Below are 20,078 nucleotides of genomic sequence, written 5' to 3' on the forward strand. Positions count from 1 at the left end.
TTGCAAAATTGCCTGGGGTTGGGGATGGTGAGGCGAAACCATGGAGCATGAAGGGACTTTCTAAGACATGACTTTACTTTTGGAGAGAATGGGATGTTAAAAAAACTATGCTGCTTTATTAATTTTATTTTTTAATTATTTTTTTGAGGCACAATCTTGCTCTGTCACTCAGGCTGGAGTGCAGTGGTGTGATCTTGGCTCACCGCAACCTCTGCCTCTTGGGTTCAAGCAATTCTCGTGCCTCAGCCTCCTGAATAGCTGGGATTACAGGTGTTTGCCACCACTCCTGGCTAATTATTTTGGATTTTTAATAGAGACAGGTTTTGCCATGTTGCCCAGGCTGGTCTCAAACTCCTGGACTCAAGTAATCTGCCTGCCTTGGTCTCTCAAAGTGCTGGGATTACAGGCGTGAGCCACTACACCTGGCCTCTGTATTAATTTTAAAAGTTAATTTTTAAATATTTCATTTGTGTCATTGTCACCTTTTTGTTTTTTTGATCTGAACTTCCGAGTGACACCATTATCGTATAGACATTTTTCTCCCTGACACAAAGACTTGGATGACCAGGCAGTGGTGTGTTAATAATCTAAGTTTTTTTCCCCTATACTGAGCAACAAAAAATATTTAAAACATTTTATCGGCCGGGTGCGGTGGCTCACGCATGTAATCCCAGCACTTTTGGAGGCTGAGACAGGCGGATCACAAGGTCAGGAGTGTTAGATCAGCCTGACCAACATGGGGAAACCTCATCCCTACTAAAAATACAAAAATTAGCCAGGCATGGTGGCACGCACCTGTGATCCCAGCTACTCAGGAGGCTGAGGCAGGAGAATCACTTGAACCCAGGAGGGGAAGGTTGCAGTGAGCTGAGATCGTGTTGCCTGGGTTACAGAGTGAGACTCTGTCTCAAAAAAAAAAAAAGGCTGGGCATGCTGGCTCATGCCTGTAATCCCAGCAATTTGGGAGGCCGAGTTGGGTGAATTCCCTGAGGTCAGGAGTTCAAGACCAGCCTGGCCAACATGGTGAAATCCTGTCTCTACTAAAAATATAAAAATTAGGCCAGGCGCGGTGGCTCACGCCTATAATCCCAGCACTTTAGGAGGCCAAGACGGGCAGATCATGAGGTCAGGAGATCGAGACCATCCTGGCTAACACTGTGAAACCCCGTCTCTACTAAAAATACAAAAAATTAGCCGGGTGCAGTGGCGGGTGCCTGTAGTGCCAGCTACACGGGAGGCTGAGGCAGGAGAATGACGTTAACCCCAGGGGGTGGAGCTTGCAGTGAGTGGAGATCGCACCACTGCACTCCAGCCTGGGTGACAGAGCGAGACTCTGTCTCAAAAGAAAAAAAAAAATTTATATATATATATAAATTAGCTGGGCGTGGTGGCAGGTGCTTGTAATCTTAGCTACTTGGGAGGCTGAGGCAGGATAATCGCTTGAACCCAGGAGGCAGAGGTTGCACTGAGCCAAGATCTCACCATTGTACTCCAGACTGGGCAACCAGAGCGAGACTTTGTCTCAAAATAAATAAATAAATAAAATAGATAAATAAATTTTATTAGTAAAATTGTCAAACATAGAAAAGTAAAAAATACAATGAATGAATCTCCCATGTACTTTTACGAAGGTTCAGTAGTTATCAACCTTTTTCTTCATTTATCCACCTTTTTCTTTGTATTTTAAAGCAAGTCCCAGGCTTCGTGTTACTCTATTGCTGCATCCTTCCACATGCATCTCTAAATATATGGACGTTTTCTTTCATAACCACATTGCCATCATAACACCTGACAAAATTTTTTTTTTTTTTTTTGAGATGGAGTTTCGCTCTTTTTGCCCAGGCTGGAGTACAGTGGCGTGATCTTGGCTAACCGTAACCTCCGCCTCCTGGGTTCAAGCGATTCTCCTGCCTCAGCCTCCTAAGTAGCTGGGATTACAGGCACGTGCCACCGCACCTGGCTAATTTTGTATTTTTAGTAGAGACGGGGTTTCTTCATGTTGGTCAGGCTGGTCTTGAACTCCCGACCTCAGGTAATCCACCTGCCTCGGCCTCCCAAAGTGCTGGGGTTACAGACGTGAGCCACTGCGCCCGGCCACGCCTGACAAAATTAAGTGTAACACTTGAATACCCAGTTCATACTCAGATATTCCCTGTTTCTGTTTTTTTTTTTTTTGGAACATTAGTTTGTATGAGTTAGGCTCTGAACAAGAGCCACACATTATGTTCTTGTGGCCTTAAGAAAAGAAGTTTTCTTAAGGACAGTTGTTATTTTGCTACTTGATTTGTCAGTATCTTTTTTCTTTCTTTCTTTCTTTTTTTTTTTTTTTTGAGGTGGAGTTTCCGTTTGTCGCCCAGGCTGGAGTGCAATGACTTGATCTTGGCTCACTGCAATCTCCGCCTCCTGGGTTCAAGTGATTCTCCTGCCTCAGCCTCCTGAGTAGCTGGGATTACAGGTGCCCACCACCACGCCCAGCTAATTTTTGTATTTTTAGTAGACACGAGGTTTCACCAGGTTGACCAGGCTCGTCTGGAATTCCTGACCTCAGGTGATCAACCCACCTTGGCCTCCCAAAGTGTTGGGATTACAGGCGTGAGCCACCGTGCCCGGCCTGATTTGTCAGTATCTTTTAAAAATGTTTTATTTTTTGTTTTTTCATCAGCTCATTCTTCCTTCTCAGATCTGTCAGTAGCTTCAGATAATTTCTGACTCTAAATGCAGAGTACAGGCTAATTTTTCACATTACAGAATGACCTGTTGGCTGAAGGCATGGAGTGGTATGATATAGTAAAGAGCTTGCCTTCTGGTACTTTTTTTCTGTTAAGCATATTCTTTGTTGATGAACTGAAAAGCAAGTAGCCCAGCATCTTATGCATCTGCGCTCATTGCTGCCTTTCTTCAAAGACCAGTCCTTCCACTCTTGCTCTGCACTCCATCTTCTTTGTTTTCAATCACTTTGCTTATTCAGTTACCTACTTTAGTTAAATTTACATACAGCTCTGTTTTTCTATCTTCCAGCTTAAGAAACAAAACAAACCACAGATTTTACATCCCCTTCTAGCTAGAGTTCCACTACATGGGAAGTCATATGTTTTAGAAGGCTGTTTGCTGAGTATGGAATCTGTGTGAATGGACTTAATTCATCTTAAGCAGTGTCTGTCTCTTTACTAAGGTAGCTTCAGTTATTCCCACAGGCCACATGGATAGCAGGCTAAGCAGTACAGTATGCTTATCCAAGGCTCCCTCTCCCTTGGATGGTCACCACTATTAAATGCTACTACTATTCTCCATTTTATGTATTTCCACTCCCCCTCCTACCGCTACATCCCCACCCCCCATAGCTTTTTAAATTTGTTTAGTCTATTTCCAGAGAAAGTATAATACAGTTGATTAGGTGTTAGCCTAATAAATAGCAACCTAGGTCAGCCTTTCTGAGAGTGTTCTCTCATCTGTGCAAGTAAACCCATGTTATTGTCCGTCTGGGAGTAAGTTTGAGATCTGGAAGAAGGATCTAGGCTGGAGTTGTAGGCCTGGAGTATCTTAGAGAATGTTATGTAAGATCACCTAAAGGGAAAGAGAGTAAAAGAATTCCGAGGAATTTAATGGTAGAAAAGAAATTAGTAAAGAAACCTGAGAAAGTAGCCAGATAGGTAGAAGGAAGCCAAGGTGTAAAAATGTTCCAAGGAGGTCTGATCAGCTGTGTTAAATGCTGCCAAGTCATCAAGGACCCAGAAGTGGACATTGGATTTAGTAACACTGAGATAATTGGTGATCTTGATGAGCTGAGCTAGTGATTGAATGGAAGCAGAATCCAGGTTGCAGTGATGCAAAAGTGAATGCGATGTAAGGTTGTTATGGATTAAGTTGTGCTTAGGAGCAGAACCAGAAAGTGGAAAGGTTATTTTTTTAGAAAGCTTGATCTTAAAAGAATAATAAACAGCATAAGGTCTAGAATGTTTTGAGATACAGATTTTTTTTATAGAGCTTTTTTCTTAAAAAAAAAAAAAGCGTTCACATTCTAATGATATAATAATCATTCTTCAACTCTGATTTCTCTTTATGAACCTTTCCCTCAATTATGAGAACTTGAGTTTGAGAGTTTTTCAGTTCTGGGAAATTATGCATTATACTAATCAAGTATAGTTAGTAAAAGAGGGGCTGGGCGCGGTGGCTCACACGGGTAATCCCAGCACTTTGGGAGGCCGATGCGGGCAGATCACGAGGTCAGGAGTTCGAGACCAGCCTGGCCAATATGATGAAACCCCGTCTCTACTGAAAATACAAAAATTAGCCAGGTGTGGTAGCACACACCTGTAGTCCCAGCTACTTGGGAGGCTGAGGCAGGAGAATCGCTTGAACCTCGGAGGCAGAGGTTGCAGTGAGCTGAGATCATACCACTGCACTCTAGCCTGGGCGACAGAGTGAGACTCTGTCTCAAAAAGGAAATATCAGAGTTGAGAATAGAAGGATGCAGCATGGAAAGTGGAACAGATGTTTTTGTTGTCACAAATAAGGGGAGCTAAATCTTTTTTTTTTTTTTTTTGAGATGGAGTCTGGCTCTGTCGCCCAGGCTGTAGTGCAGTGGCCAGATCTCAGCTCACTGCAAGCTCCGCCTCCTGGGTTTACGCCATTCTCCTGGCTCAGCCTCCTGAGTAGCTGGGACTACAGGCGCCCGCCACCTCGCCCGGCTAGTTTTTTTTGTATTTTTTAGTAGAGACGGGGTTTCACCGTGTTCGCCAGGATGGTCTCGATCTCCTGACCTCGTGATCCGCCCGTCTTGGCCTCCCAAAGTGCTGGGATTACAGGCTTGAGCCACCGCGCCTGGCCTAGGGGAGCTAAACCTTAACTTGAGCCATTGTGAGAGAGAGTACAGAGCTGAATTGTGTGGATTACTTATATTTTGGGCAGAAGGTTGAGAAATACCCGTTTAGCTACACAGAGTAAGTTAAAAGTTCAGAGGTTTTTCCGTCTCTAGCATCCAAGGTGTAATGAATTCCTAGGACTGTACTGAGACCTACAGAAGAACAGACAGGAGGCAGTTGTTCAGAGTCATGAAAGATCAAGAAGGCTATCATTGAAAAGAATATAAACCCACATTTCCCTTGGAATGCAGGTCCAAGATAAATGTGCTGCAACAAAGCAAAATATGTGGCAATTTTCATATCGAAGTCGAACCCTGCTGGGGAGGGAGAGTGGGAAGTTTTTAGTAAGTTTGTTAAAAAAAAAATTGTATAGGGCTGGGCGTGGTGGCTTATGCCTTTAATCCCAGCCCTTTAGAATGCCGAGTTGGGTGGATTGCTTGAGCTCAGGAGTTGGAGACCAGCCTGGGCAACATGACAAGACCCTGCTGTCTCTACTTAAAAAATACAATAAATAAATAAATAACCAGGTGTGATACACACCTATGGTCCTAGCTATTCGGGAGGCTGAGGTGGGAGGATCACTTGAGCCCTGCAGGGGTGGGGTTACACTGAGCCAAGATCATGCCACTGCGTTCCAGCCTGAGTGACAGAGCAAGGGTCTGTCTCAAAAAAAAAAATTACCACATAGTTCTCACTAATTTAGGCTGTATAAAGTGTTCATCTTAGTGTACTATCTTTATTTTAGTACACGTAAAACTCACTGTAATTAATCTATGACTTTCCCAGCTACTTGTACATGTGAAGGTAGATAATAGTTTTGTTACCGTGGATTAGCTTTAAAACGGAGTGATTACAAAAAGAAAATTTAGCTGGGTGTGGTGGCTCACACCTGTAATCCCAGTGCTTTGGGAGGCTGAGGTGGGAGAATGGCTTGAGGTCAGGGGTTTGAGACCAGCCTGGGCAACACAGCAGAGACCTCGTCTCTACAAAATAAAAGTAAAAAAAAAAAAAAAATTACTTGATGACGATCTCATTAAGTAGATCAAAACTTTTTAGAATTTTCTATTTGTGGAAGATTGGTCTGTGTTTATAAGGGAAAATACTTGATAATTTTTTCAGTCATTTTAACTTGAGAACATTCCAACAATATTTGCTCATAGAATACTTAGTTTATTAACCAGTTGCTGTCTTGATAACTACAAATGTTGTTAAATTGTGTCAGATAAACTTGATAGTCAAGCAGAAGTTTTTATATAAAGATATGAGCACACATTTAAATGAACATTGTATTAATGAGTATGTAATCATATATAATTTGTAAACATGTTCTAATATCTTAATCATTAAAGTATTCATGATTTTAATTTAGACTATAGAAATTATTTCTTCAGATTATCTCAGTGTCACTAAGCTTTGTACTATACTATACTACAGTGAAGGGAGCAGTAGCAGTGTCAGTTCAGAGAAGTTAAGTACAGATAAGAGAAGTAGTGAAGACCACAGGAAGGACAGCAAGTGTAGGATCATTTTCCATTATGGACCTTTCCAGGGAACAGCCAGGTAAAATCAAGTAATACTTTACTCTGTTTTTTGTTTTTTTAATGTTTTACCCTTCTGTATTCTCCTTTTTCATTAATATTTGTTCTTTCTACAGAGGTTGTTGGATGGATGTATGGGAACTAATGTCCCAGGAATGCAGGGATGAAGTAGTTTTAATTGACTCAAGTTGTCTTTTAGAAACGCTAGAAACATATCTACGAAAACACAGGTAAGTCTGCTGGTTGTTCCAGTTTAATGTGGAAGGTACCTTATCTGTCAGTCACCTAGAGATGGCCTGTCACTGACCTCTTTTGTATAATAGCATTCTAGCCTTCCCTTTAATACTTGGCTCTAGGCGGAGCTTAATGTTAGAGTAGGCAGCTCCTTTTTTTTTTTTTTTTGAGATGGAGTCTAGCTCTGTTGCCAGGCTGGAGTACAGTGGTGTGATCTCGGCTCACTGCAACCTCTGCCTCCCAGGTTCAAGAGATTCTCCTGCCTCAGCCTCTCAAATAGCTGGGATTACAGGCAAATGCCGCCATGCCCAGCTAATTTTTGTATTTTTAGTAGAGATGGAGTTTCTTTTTTTTTTTTTTTTTTGAGACGGAGTCTCGCTCTGTCACCCAGGCTGGAGTGCAGTGGCCAGATCTCAGCTCACTGCAAGCTCCGCCTCCCGGGTTCACGCCATTCTCCTGCCTCAGCCTCCCGAGTAGCTGGGACTACAGGCGCCGCCACCTCGCCCGGCTAGCTTTTTGTATTTTTAGTAGAGATGGGATTTCACCATGTTAGCCAGAGATGGTCTCGATCTCCTGACCTCGTGATCTGCCCGTCTCGGCCTCCCAAAGTGCTGGGATTACAGGCTTGAGCCACCGCGCCCGGCCAGAGATGGAGTTTCACCATGTTGGCCAGGATGTTCTCGGTCTCCTGACCTTGTGATCCGCCAACCTCAGCCTCCCAAAGTGCTGGAATTACAGGCGTGAGCCACTGCGCCTGGCCAAGACAGTAGCTTTATGGGATGACTCTCAGGGTTAGCCTTCTTGTGTTGAGCCAGCATCTCCTATTTTGTAATTTTTTTTTTCTTTTTGAGATGGTGTCTCGCTCTGTCACCCAGGCTGGAATGCAGTGGCAAGACCTCAGATCACTGTGGCCACAGCCTCCCGGGTTCCAACAATCCTTCTGCCTCAGCCTCCTGAGTATCTGGGACTACATGCTCATGCCACCATGCCCAGCTAAGTTTTGTATTTTTAGTAGAGACCAGGTTTTGCCATGTTGGTCAGGCTGGTCTCGAACTCCTGACCTCAGGTGATCTACCTGCCTCGACCTCCCAAAATGCTGAGATTACAGGCATGAGCTGCGCCCAGCCTATGATAGCATTTTCTTTTTTTTTTTTTTTTTTTTTTTTTTTGAGGCGGAGTCTCGCTCTGTCGCCCGGACTGGAGTGCAGTGGCCGGATCTCAGCTCACTGCAAGCTCCGCCTCCCGGGTTTACGCCATTCTCCTGCCTCAGCCTCCCGAGTAGCTGGGACTACAGGCGCCCGCCACCTCGCCCGGCTAGTTTTTTGTATTTTTAGTAGAGACGGGGTTTCACTGTGTTAGCCAGGATGGTCTCGATCTCCTGACCTCGTGATCCGCCCGTCTCGGCCTCCCAAAGTGCTGGGATTACAAGCATTTTCAATATTAAATTAGTAGCTTTTTACTTAATATTTGAAGTATTTCTTCTGTCATTGTCAGGACCCCAAAAGAGAGTTGGTATTCATGTGTTTTGTTACTATAAAAGTAAGTTCAGATTTTTCTTTATAGAACATTACTTTTACAAAGGAATTTTTTTTTTTCTTTTTTTTTTTTAGACAGAGTCTTGCTCTGTCGCCAGGCTGGAATGCAGTGGCTCGATCTTGGCTCGCTGTAACTGCCGACTCCCTGGTTCAAGAGATTCTCCTGCCTCAGCCTCCTGAATAGCTGGGATTATAGGCAAACGCCACCATGCCTGGCTAATTTTTTTTTTCTTTTTTTTGTATTTTTAGTAGTGACGGGGTTTCACCATGTTGGCCAGGATGGTCTCAGTCTCCTGACTTGTGATCCACCCTCCTCAGCCTCCCAAAGTGCTGGGATTACAGGCGTGAGCCACCGCGCCTGGCGTACAAAGGAATTTTCTAAGTGTCATTAACATTTGGAAATTAATAAGGAGGAGAGTGCAGTAGAAAAGGAAACTGGTGGGCCGGGCGCGGTGGCTCACGTCTGTAATCCCAGCACTTTGGGAGTCTGAGGCAGGTGGATCACCTGAGGTCAGGAGTTCAATACCAGCCTGGCCAACGTGGCAAAACTCCGTGTCTACTAAAAATATAAAAGTTAGCCAGGCGTGGTGGCACGCACCTGTAGTCCCAGCTACTCGGGAGGCTGAGGCAGGTGAATTGCTTGAAACCAGGAGGCAGAGGTTGCAGTGAGCCAAGATTGTGCTACTGCCCTCTGACAGAGCAAGATTCCGTCTCAAAAAAAAAGAAAAAGAAACTAGTGAGGGAGCCATCTAGAGATGGTGTTCTTGGGGCGGTTCTACTGTTTAAATTTGTTACGTGTTGTGTTTGTGGTTGTATGTCCTTTGACTTTGAGATACATATACACAGTTATTTTGGGAGTGCCTCTAAAAATCAAGTGAAAGATAAAAACTGGTGTCATTACTTTATGTGGCAGTAGGCTAATGACTTCACCCGCATACCAAGTTTATTGGTGTTTTTCTTTTCTCAATTAAAAGCTTTCTTTCTTTGCCTTTTTGGTGGATTATGCCCAAGAGAGTAGAGAATGTGTCACTTATTTGGAGTTTTGCAGGGACTATACAGACATAAAACATATATCCTTCCTCTTTAAATATGAGTTGATCCTCCCAAAAGGTAGTTTTTGTGGGTGATAAATGACAAGTTATTAGAGCGCATGTTTTGGAGTTTCCTATAATGGTTTTGTAGATTTTCCTATGTTTATGGTTAATGTTTTAGCATTTTTAGATGGATTTTAGTCCATTTTATAAATATCTTAATGGTAGTGAGAAAGTACGGTTGAGAGTGATTAATTAAAGCAGTGAGTGATGAATTTAGGGAGATTGTATTGCATCTGTATTCTACTAATTGTAGCTGTACAAGTTAGTTGACTTTTCTGTGCCTCAGTTTTTTTCTTCTTTAAAACAAACAGGCTGGGCATGGTAGCTCACACCTGTAGTTCCAGCACTTTGGGAGGCCAAGTCAGGTAGATGGTTTGAGCCCAGGAGTTTTAGACCAGCCTAGACAACATGGTAAAAACCCCGTCTCTACAACAAAGCAGAAAAATTAGCTGCCATGGTGGCACAAACCTGTGGTCCTATCTACTGGGGAGGCTGAGGTTAGAGTGTATCACTTGAGCCCAAGAGGTTGAAGGTGCACCATGATCACAGTGGCCATGACTGTACCACTGCACTCCAGCTTGGGCAACAGAGTGAAACCTCATCTCAAAAATAATAAAAATTAAAATAAGATTAGCAGCTTGGCACAGTGGCTTGTGCCTCTAATCCCAGCACTTTGGGAGGCCGAGGTGGGTGGATCACCTGAGGTCAGGAGTTCCAGACCAGCCTGGCAAAGATGGTGAAACCCCGACCCTACAAAAATTAGAAAAATTAGCTGGGCGTAGTGGCGGGTGCCTGTAATCCTAGCTACTCGGGAGGCTGAGGCAGGAGAATCGCTTGAACCTGAGAGGCGGAGGTTGCAGTGAGCCGAGATCGCACCATTGCACTCCAGCCTGGGTGGCAGAGCGAGACTTTGTCTCAAAAATAAATAAATAATCAAATTCGCAGAGTAGGGTGGGGGGTGTGGTTGGGGGGTGGTGTGCCTGTAGCCTGAGTTAATTGGAAGACTAAGACAGGAGGATCTCTTGAGCCTAAGAGTTTGAGGTTATCGTGAGCTATGATTGTGCCACTGAACTCCCCCCTGGGCAACAGAGTGAGACCCTTGTCTCAAAGAAAAAAAAAAAAGACAAAAATAATGAGAGTACTGATCTTACAGGATTTATTGTAGGATTAAATTAAATTTGTTGTGGGAATGATACATAGTAATGCTTGTTTAGAGCAGTACATGGCACATAGTTAAGCACATCAGAGAATGTTTGCATGACAGATATGCAAGTCCTTATTCCTGTGTTTCCAGTTCTTATTGTAGGTACAATTTGAGTTTGGGGGGTATAATCAGTTTAAAATGATTTGTAAATACCTAAATAATTTACCTTTTTGGTGGTATCTACTTTAAAAAAAAAAAATTTATAATAAAGATTTGATAACACTATTCAGCCGGTTAAGAATTATGGTAGAGGCCGGGCATGGTGGCTCATGCCTGTAATCCTAGCACTTTGGGAGGCCGAGATGGGCAGATCACATGAGGCCAGGAGTTTGAGACCAGCCTGGCCAACATCGTGAAACCCCATCTCTACCGAAAATACATAAATTCGCCAGGCATGGTGTACTTCTGTAATCCCAGCTACTCAGGAGGGTAAGACATGAGAATTGCTAGAATCTGGGAGACAGAGGTTGCAGTGAGCCAAGATTGTGCCACTGCACTCCAGCCTAGGCGACAGAGTGAGATTACAGGTGTGTCACCACATCCAGCTAATTTTATTATTTTGTTTATTTGTTTGTTTGTTTATTTATTTATTTATTTATTTGAGACAGAGTCTCGCTCTGTCACCCAGGCTGGAGTGCAGTGGCGTGAACTCGGTTCATTGCAAGCTCCACCTCCTGGGTTCACGCCATTCTCCTGTCTCAGCCTCCCAAGTAGCTGGGACTACAGGCGCCTACCATCACGCCTGGCTAATTTGACTAAAAAAGTATTATGGTAGAACATTGTCAGATACTACACTTGATCTTAGTCAAAAGGCTGAGAAGTGATAGAACATCATTAGAAATGAGGTGTTAATAAGCTGAAACCTCTGCCTTAAAGATTTTTTAAGGCTGGGCATTGTGGCTCACACCTATAATTCCAACACTTTGGGAAGCCAAGGCAGGAGGATCACTTGAGTTCAGGAGTTCAATACCAGCTTGGGCAGCATAGGGAGACTCATTTATAAAGGCCAGGTGCAGTGGCTCACTCCTGTAATCCCAGCACTTTGGGAGGCAGAGGTGGGTGGATCACGAGGTCAGGAGTTCGAGACCAGCTTGGCCAACATGGTGAAACCCTGTCTCTACTAAAAATACAAAAAATTAGCTGGGTGTGGTGGCAAGCGCCTGTAGTCCCAGCTACTTGGGAGGCTGAGGTAGGAGAATGGCGTGAACCCAAGAGGCGGAGCTTGCAGTGAGCCGAGGTCGCGCCACTGCACTCCAGCCTGGGTGACAGAGCGAGACTCTGTCTCAAATAAATAAATAAATAAATAAATAAATAAATAAACAAACAAATAAACAAAATAAAAAAATTAGCTGGGTATGGTGACACGCCTGTAGTTTCACCTACTCGGGAGAATGAGGTAGGAGGATCACTTGAGCCCAGGAAGGCTGAGGCTGCAGTGAGCCATGATCATGCAACTGCACTTCAGACTGGGTGACAGAGTGAGACTGTCTCAAAAAAAAAAAGTTTTTAAAAATTCCTATGCAATGCTACTTTTGCAAATGGGAAAAAATCTCTTTTACAGCTTTTATATCCTATTTTTAATTTGCTATTTACTTACGCTTATGGTTGTACAATCAAACATATATTAAACTACTCAGAATATGAAGCAGTAAAATAGGGGGAAAATATTTCAAGTTTTTTTATTGTTCTCTTTGACATTTGACCATTTAATTACCTGAAAATGTGAACTTGCTGTTCATAACCTGAAAATGTGAAAGTATTTGTTGTTATTTCTGTGTCTGTTTTTTCTCTCCTAAGGGAGAGACTTTCTGTTCCACGTGTGTGTGTGTGTGTGTGTTTTAAAGGAATACAAAATAAGGCTAGGCATGTGTCTCACAGTTCAGCATTTTGGGAGACAGAGGCGGGCGGATTGTTTGAGCCTAGGAGTTCAAGACTAGCCTGGGCAACATGGCAAAACCCTGTCTCTACACTGAATACAAAAATTAGCCATGTGTGGTGGCACACACCTGTAGTCCCAGGTACTCAGGTGGATGAGGCAGGGAGGATCACTTGAGCCTACTAGGTAGGTTGAGGCTACAGTCAGCCAAGAGTATGCCACTGCACTCCAGCTTGGGCAACAGAGTGAGACACTGTCTCAAAAAACGTGAAACAGGCCGGGCGCGGTGACTCACACCTGTAATCCCAGCACTTTGGGAGACTGAGGCGGGCGGACCACAAGGTCAGGAGATTGAGACCATCCTGGCTAACACAGTGAAGCCCCCGTCTCTTCTAAAAATAATTTTTAAAAAATTATCTGGGCGTGATGGCAGGCGCCTATAGTCCTAGCTACTTGCGAGGCTGAGGCAGGAGAATGGCGTGAACCCAGGAGGCGGAGCTTGCAGTGAGCCAAGATCGCACCACTGCACTCAAGCCTTGGCAACAGAGTGAGACTCCGTCTCAAAAAAAAAAGCAAAACAAAAACCATGAAACATAAATTTACCTTTTAAACAGTTTTTAAGTGTGCATTGCAATATTGTTAACTATATGCACATTGTTGTACAACAAATCTCTAGAACTTTTTCATCTTAACTAAAACTGTGTCCATTGAACGACACCTTTTTTCTCCCCTTACCCCTTAGCAACCACAATTCTTCTTTCTGAGTTTAATTATTTTAGATAGCTCATGTAATTGGAGTAATGTAGCACTTGAATTTTTGTATTGGCTTATTTTACTTAGCCATTATCTAAGACAGTACTTAGATAATCTCTAAGATTCATCTGTGTTGTAACCTATGACAGGATTCCCTCTTAAAAGCTGAATAATGTCACAATACTGTGACATTTAAAAATGGGCAGTGTCACAGTATATGTGACATTATTCACATTTCTTTTTTCTTTTTCTTTTTTTTTTTTTTGAGATGGAGTCTTGCTCTGTTGTCTAGGCAGGAGTACAGTGGCTTGATCTCAGCTCACTGCAACCTCCGCCTCCCGGGTTCAAGTGATTCTCCTGCCTCAGCCTCCTGAGTAGCTGGGATTACAGGCACGCACCACCACACTCGACTAATTTTTGTATTTTTAGTAGAAACAGGGTTTCACCATGTTGGTCAAGCTGATCTTGAACTGCTGACCTCAAGTGATCCACTCGCCTGGGCCTCCCAAAGTGCTGGTATTGCAGGTGTGAGCCACCACACCTGGCTATTTGCATTTCTTTATCCATTCGTACATTGATGGACATTTAAGGTTGCTCTCACATTTTGCCTATTGTCAGTAATGCTGCAGTGAACATGAGTGTGTAAATATCTTTTCAAGATCCTGGTATCAGTTCTTTTGGATATATACCTAAAAGTGGGATTCCTGGGTTGTGTGGTAGTTTTATTTTGAAGAACTTCCATACTGGTTTTCATAGCAGCTGTACTGTCTTACATTCCTGCCAACAGTGCATAAGGGTTCCAATTTCTTCACATCCTCGGTAACACTGGTTATTTGTTGTTGTTTTGATAGCGGTCATTCTAATTGGTTTAAGGTGATATCTCATTGCGTTTTTGATTTGCATTTTCCTAGTGATAAGTGATGTTGAGCATCTTTTCATATGCTTGCTGGCCATTTGTATATCATCTTTGGAGAAATGTCTATTCATGCTTTGCCCATTTGTTTATTTACTTTTAAATTATTTTTTTTTTGAGACAGGGTCTTGTTCTGTTGTCCAGGCTGGAGTGCAGTGGCGTGATCACAGCTGTGCCCATTTTTAAATTAGGCTTTTTTTTTTGTGATTGTGTTATAGTGGTTCTTTATATTCTGGCTATTAACCTCTTATTCCATATATGGTTTGCAAATATTTTTTCCCATTCTTTGGGTTGCCTTTTTACTCTGTTGATCATCTTTGCTGTGCTGAAGTTTTTAAGTTTAATGTACAGTCATGTGCTACATGATGACATTTTGGTCAGTGATGGACCACATATATGACAGTGGGCCCATAAGATTATATTGGAGCATACTGCGTATAGAAACCTGCTGTATGGCATTTCAGATCAAGTTGAGGAAATGAATAATATTCAGTAATAGTGCTGGGACATTTGGTTTTCCATGTGAAAAAAATATATATACCACCTAGGTTTGTGTAAGTACACTCTGATGTTCACACAGCAATAAAATAGCTAACAATGCATTTCTCAGAATGTGTCCCATTGTTAAGTGACACGACTGTAGTATTTTGTTTTTCAGGCTTAATTCACTTTATTTTTCTTGTATAAAAACCCTATCTTGTAACCACAACTGGAGCCTGGGTCCTCTGCATGGAGACTCTGGTGTGGGTCTTGACGAGGTGGTTAGTGAATCCCTGACAGGAAGACTTGATGAATACATTCTCCTTCCAGAGGTCGGGGGTCAGATAGGTGTAGGTCTTAGAGATGGCATCAAAGGTGTCCTTGGTGTAGTTACCCAGGGTGGCAGTGCAGCCCCTGGCCGAGGTGTAGTAGTCATCAATACCAGCCATCATGAGCAGCTTCTTGGGTACAGGCACTGAGACGATGCCAGTGCCCTGGGCATAGGGATGAGGCGCACCAGCACAGAGCCGCAGTGTCCTGTCACCTTGCAAGGGACGGTGTGGGGCTTGCTGATCTTGTTCCCCCAGTAGCCTCTGCGCACAGGGACAATGGAGAGCTTGGCCAGGATGATGGCCCCACGGATGGCCGTGGCCACCTCCTTGGAGCACTTAACACCCAGACCAGTGTGGCCATTGTAGTCCACGATGGCAACAAACATCTTGAACCTGGTGTACTGGCCGGCGTGGGTCTCCTTGCACTGGCATAATTTTCAAAACCTTGTCCTTGAGAGAGGCCCCCAGGAAAAAGTTAGTGATCTCAGATTCCTTGATGGGCAGGGAGAAGAGATAGATATCCTCCAGGGACTTGATCTTCATGTGCTTGACCAGGTGGCCCAGCTTGGTGATAGGCATCCACTCCTTATCCTCGGCCTTGCCTCCATGAGTTCCACGACCTCAGCCCCGGCCCTGGCCCTGGATGTCACTGCTGAAATCTCCACGGAAGCCACCACGTTTCCCCTTCCCAGGCTCCACCCTTGCCGGCTGCCACCAGCGTCAATCCACCATTTGGTGTTTTCTCAGAGAAGCGTCTGTTTTTGTTGTGCATGTGTGCTTATGGTGTCATAGCCAATAAATCATCACTTAGTCCAATGTCATGAAGATTTTCCCCTATGTTTTCTTCTGGGAGTTTTATGGTTTTCAGATATTAACATTTAGGTTTTTAATCCATTTTGTGTTAATTTTTGTGTATTTTTTGCCCATATTTAAAACTTCAGTGAAATAAAATAATTTAACATTATTTGTCAGTATAATTGCCTCTGTTTACCAAGTGGACTTAGAGCTTCTAATTTAACATATATTCATTTTTTTATTTTTGAGATGGAGGTTTGCTTTTGTCACCCTGGCTGGAGTGCAATAGCATGATCTTGGCTCACTGCAACCTCTGCCTCCTGGGTTCAAGCAATTCTCATGCCTCAGCCTCCTGAGTAGCTAGGATTACAGGAGTGTGCCACCACACCCAGCTAATTTTTGTATTTTTAGTAGAAACGGGGTTTCACCATGTTGGCCGGGCTGGTCTCAAACTCCTGATGATCCACCCTCCTTGGCCTCCCAAAGTGCTGGGATTACAGACGTGAGCCACTGTGTCCAGTCCATATCTTCATTTTAAGAAATCGTTATCTGGCCGGGCTCGGTGGCTCACACCTGTAATCCCAGCTCTCAGGGAGGCAGAGGCGGGAGGATGGCTTGAGCCCAGGAGTTCGAGACCTGCCTGGGTAATATAGCGAGACCCTGTTCTCCACAAAAAGGGAAAAAAAAAAAGACAAAAAAAAAAAATCGTTACCTACTATTGGTCCAGCAAAATGTGTGTGCATGAAATAAAGACATGGCTATAGAAGGGTAAATACTATAGTAAGAAGTCTAGGCCGGGCGTGGTGGCTGACACCTGTAATCCCAACACTTTGGGAGGCCGAGGCAGACGAGTCACTTTGAGGTCAGAAGTTGAAGACCGGCCCGGCCAACATGGTGAAACGCCGTCTGCACTGAAAACACACAAAAATCAGCTGGATATGGTGGTGGGCGCCTGTAATCCCAGCTACTCAGGAGTCTGAGGCAGGAGAATCGCTTGAACCTGGGGAGCGGGGGTTGCAGTGAGCCGATATTGCCCCACTGCACTCCAGCCTGGGTGACAGAGTGAAACTCCGTCTAAAAAACAAAACACGAAGAAGAGCATAAATCGGAAGTATTAATAATAGGGACAACTGAAAAGTTTTTATTTTGTTTTATTTTGTTTTTTGAGACAGAGTTTTGCTTTTGTTGCGCAGGCTGGAGTACAGTGGTGTGATCTCGGCTTGCTGCAACCTCCGCCTACCAGGTTCAAGCAATTCTCCTTCCTCTGCCTCCAGAGTAGTGGGGATTACAGGCATGCGCCACCACGCCTGGCTAATTTTTGTATTTTACTAGAGACGGAGTTTCTCCATGTTGGTCAGGCTGGTCTCAAACTCCCGACCTCGGGTGATCTGCCTGCCTTGGCCTCCCGAAGAGCTGGGATTACAGGCGTGAGCCACTGCGCCTGGCCAGGTGAAAGGTTTTTAAGCTGAGACACAGATAATCAGATTTGTGCTAGAAAAATTGTTTTGGTGTAAGAGATGCATCAATGCTAGGAAGAGTGGAAACAGGAAAGTCAGTTAAGAAGCTTTAAAAAAAAAAAAAAAAATGTGGGCCGGGTGCGGTAGCTCAATCCCAGCACTTTGGGAGGCCAAGGTGAGTGGATTACCTGAGGTCAAGAGTTCAAGACCAGTCTGGCCAATGTGGCGAAACCCTATCTCTACTAAAAAATACAAAAAAATTGCCGGGCATAGTGGTGGGTGCCTGTAATCCGAGTGACTCGGGGGACTGAGGCAGGAGAATCGCTTGAACCCAGGAGGCAGAGGTTGCAGTGAGCCAAGATGGTGCCACTGCATTCCAGCCTGGGCAACAGAGAGAGACTCTGTCTCAAAAAAAAAAAAACCAAAAAACATACATACATATATATATATATATATATATATATATATGTATAGTAGGCAACTTAAACCATGCCAGAGGGAATTGAAAATAGGGACCTACAGGAGAAATAAGAAAGAATGAATACTAGTTGGCCCTATCCTTAATAGGAAAACCTAGGGAGAAGTTGGAATTAACTCAGATTTCCAGCCTGGGTGACTTTGAATGGCTGTGAATGGCGATGTTCTTAACAGGGATTGAGAAGGAACATAGGAATAGAACAGCGTTACCCTTGGACAGTGAGTTTAAGGTGTTGCCTGTTGGACATCTGTTATGTCTCATCACTTTTCAATATGGGTCTGGCCCTCGGGCAATAGCAGAGATTTGAATGGAGCTGTAGAGTCACAGATTATCTTTATAGACATGTTACTTGAAGCCATACGCATAGATGAGCTCATTTGGGAGATGAATTTAAATCAAAAGATCAAAATTTCCTTGTTTCACCTGACTAATCTTCTTAGCCAGTTACTATTATTGTGAGCTTGGCTTTTTCACCTGACCAAGTTCTTCTTCTTCCAGGAATTAAAAGATTAAGAAAACAGACTCTATTCTTTCTTTCTGATTGATTGATATTTGGTTTCTAAAATAAATTTTCTTCCTTCTCTACATTCACAAACCCTTCTATACTTTTGTCACAGTATATACACTAAAGTTTAAACCAGTTTCCATGTATGTTTTGTTTATATTATGTCTGTTATTGAGAAATAGGCATTTTTTGGAATAATTTGGCATTTTGGAAATAATCAGAAAATTTAAAAATACATGTACCACTTTCCCATTCTTCTCCCCACCCCTACTCCTACCCCTATCCTCAAATGCTTAGCTAGTGAAATATTAAAATGTTGTAATAGAAATTGGAGTCAAGGTCTACTGGCTGAAGAGACCATCTATTTTCAGAGGCTGGAAGGAGAGAGAAAAAACCAATCAAGAGTCATTGGTTTGTTGCCTCTATTGTTTTATTTCTGACCTGTGCAAATAGCTTTTGAAGTGGAGACATGCTAGTTCTTGGCAACTAATACTTTCTGGGCATGCATTTTATGAAATCATAGGTATGTATCTGCCTCATTTTTTTAGGCTATGTATTTCTCTAGTTTAAAAATCATTTGCCAGTGAAGATCTGTCTGTATTCATGCAATCCCTAAATTTGTATTTACCTTACATGCATGTGTTTTAAATGTGTGTATGGAGGCTTTTTTTGGATGCTGTAGATGGGAGAGAGTGCCATCATCTAGTACACTGTTATATGCCACATGAGATAATTGCACAGCCGGTTCTTAATTTTGAGGGTTTTCTTTTCAACAGGTTTTGCACTGATTGCAAAAATAAAGTCCTCCGAGCATACAATATCCTTATTGGTGAACTTGACTGCAGCAAAGAAAAGGGCTACTGTGCTGCACTTTATGAAGGCTTGCGGTGCTGTCCACATGAGCGACACATTCATGTTTGCTGTGAAACAGACTTCATTGCACATCTTTTGGGTCGTGCTGAGCCAGAGTTCGCAGGAGGGTATGAGTATGTAATTTGCTAGAATGGGCTATCTAGCGCTTTGCTTCATTTTATTACTGAAAGTTTATTTTCATCACCTTCTGCCTCACTACATATGATGTATGTATAAATTAAAGTATGCCTGTAAAGATTTTGCTTCTCTTTAAAGTATGCATTTCTTAATTGACTGAAAATAGGGGAAAACTGTTCTCTGGTGTTTGGTTCAGTCCTCTGCTAGTTCTTGCTTGAAGGCAGGCAGGCTTTTTTGGCTTTCGTTGTTATAGACTATCATTTTCATTTGAAACTGATTAGAAGGGATTTTTCTCCCTCTATCCATGCATTATCGTGTGTAAATTTTATTCACAATAATGGTTTTTGCGTGAGATCTTTGCAGTAGAGGATTAAGAAATGCCTTATTGAATGTAATTCATGAACTGTATTATATTATCATTACTACATAGAAACCTAAAGTATTATCTCTTTGTTGTAATAATAAAATCAGATGATGATGTTCATAGAATAAATCAAATTCATTTCCTTTTGTGTTTAGGGTATCAACCCTCATTTGAGTGCCTACTTTCTGCTAGAATACAAAGGCCTTTTTTATCGCTAAAGTTCTGTGAACACTTGTAAAGACTAGCCTGGAGGACTCCTGCCCATGATTGAATCACTTTGGCATTGCCTTTCTCCATTCCCCCTCAAAACAAAAAACCAAATGCAGGAAAAAATGTTTTGCTATAATTGGAAAGAAAAAGGAATTGTTGTGTCTACTATGAGCTGGACACTTTCATGTGATTGCTTTGTGCCCTAAAACCCATCTCTTTAGAGCCAGTTCCTGAATTACTTTATTTTTAGCAATACGAGGATTAAGTTCTACTTGCATGTGTATTTCTCATTGGTTGTAGACATGCGTGCTTGTATATCTACATATACATTGAATGTAAATGTATAACTGTCTTGTTACTAGGCAAGCAAATTGTGTTTAAAACCTGAACTTGCAGCTGTGTTACCCATCTTTCACTGTTTCAGTTAAAGGTATTAGGAATTAATGTGTGATTATTCC

The 20,078-nt window shown here is 42.8% G+C and overlaps 1 protein-coding gene across 6 annotated transcripts in view; it reads left to right on the top strand.

Annotated features, from left to right (window-relative positions):
- Positions 1-20,078, top strand: part of GGNBP2 (gametogenetin binding protein 2) — a 52,260-nt gene that overhangs the window by 19,537 nt on the left and 12,645 nt on the right. For 3 of the 6 annotated variants that reach the window (XM_033183787.1, XM_033183788.1, XM_033183792.1), the window contains 3 exons: positions 6,297-6,422; positions 6,517-6,630; positions 18,833-19,042. In XM_033183787.1, coding sequence (XP_033039678.1) covers positions 6,297-6,422; positions 6,517-6,630; positions 18,833-19,042 — 450 coding nt within the window. The remainder of the gene's footprint in view (positions 1-6,296; positions 6,423-6,516; positions 6,631-18,832; positions 19,043-20,078) is intronic. The other 3 variants (XM_033183791.1, XM_033183793.1, XM_033183794.1) reach the window with 3 other exon arrangements.

Source organism: Trachypithecus francoisi, unplaced genomic scaffold (genome assembly GCF_009764315.1).
Source record: "Trachypithecus francoisi isolate TF-2019V2 unplaced genomic scaffold, Tfra_2.0 Lachesis_group20, whole genome shotgun sequence".
Lineage (NCBI taxonomy): Eukaryota > Metazoa > Chordata > Mammalia > Primates > Cercopithecidae > Trachypithecus > Trachypithecus francoisi.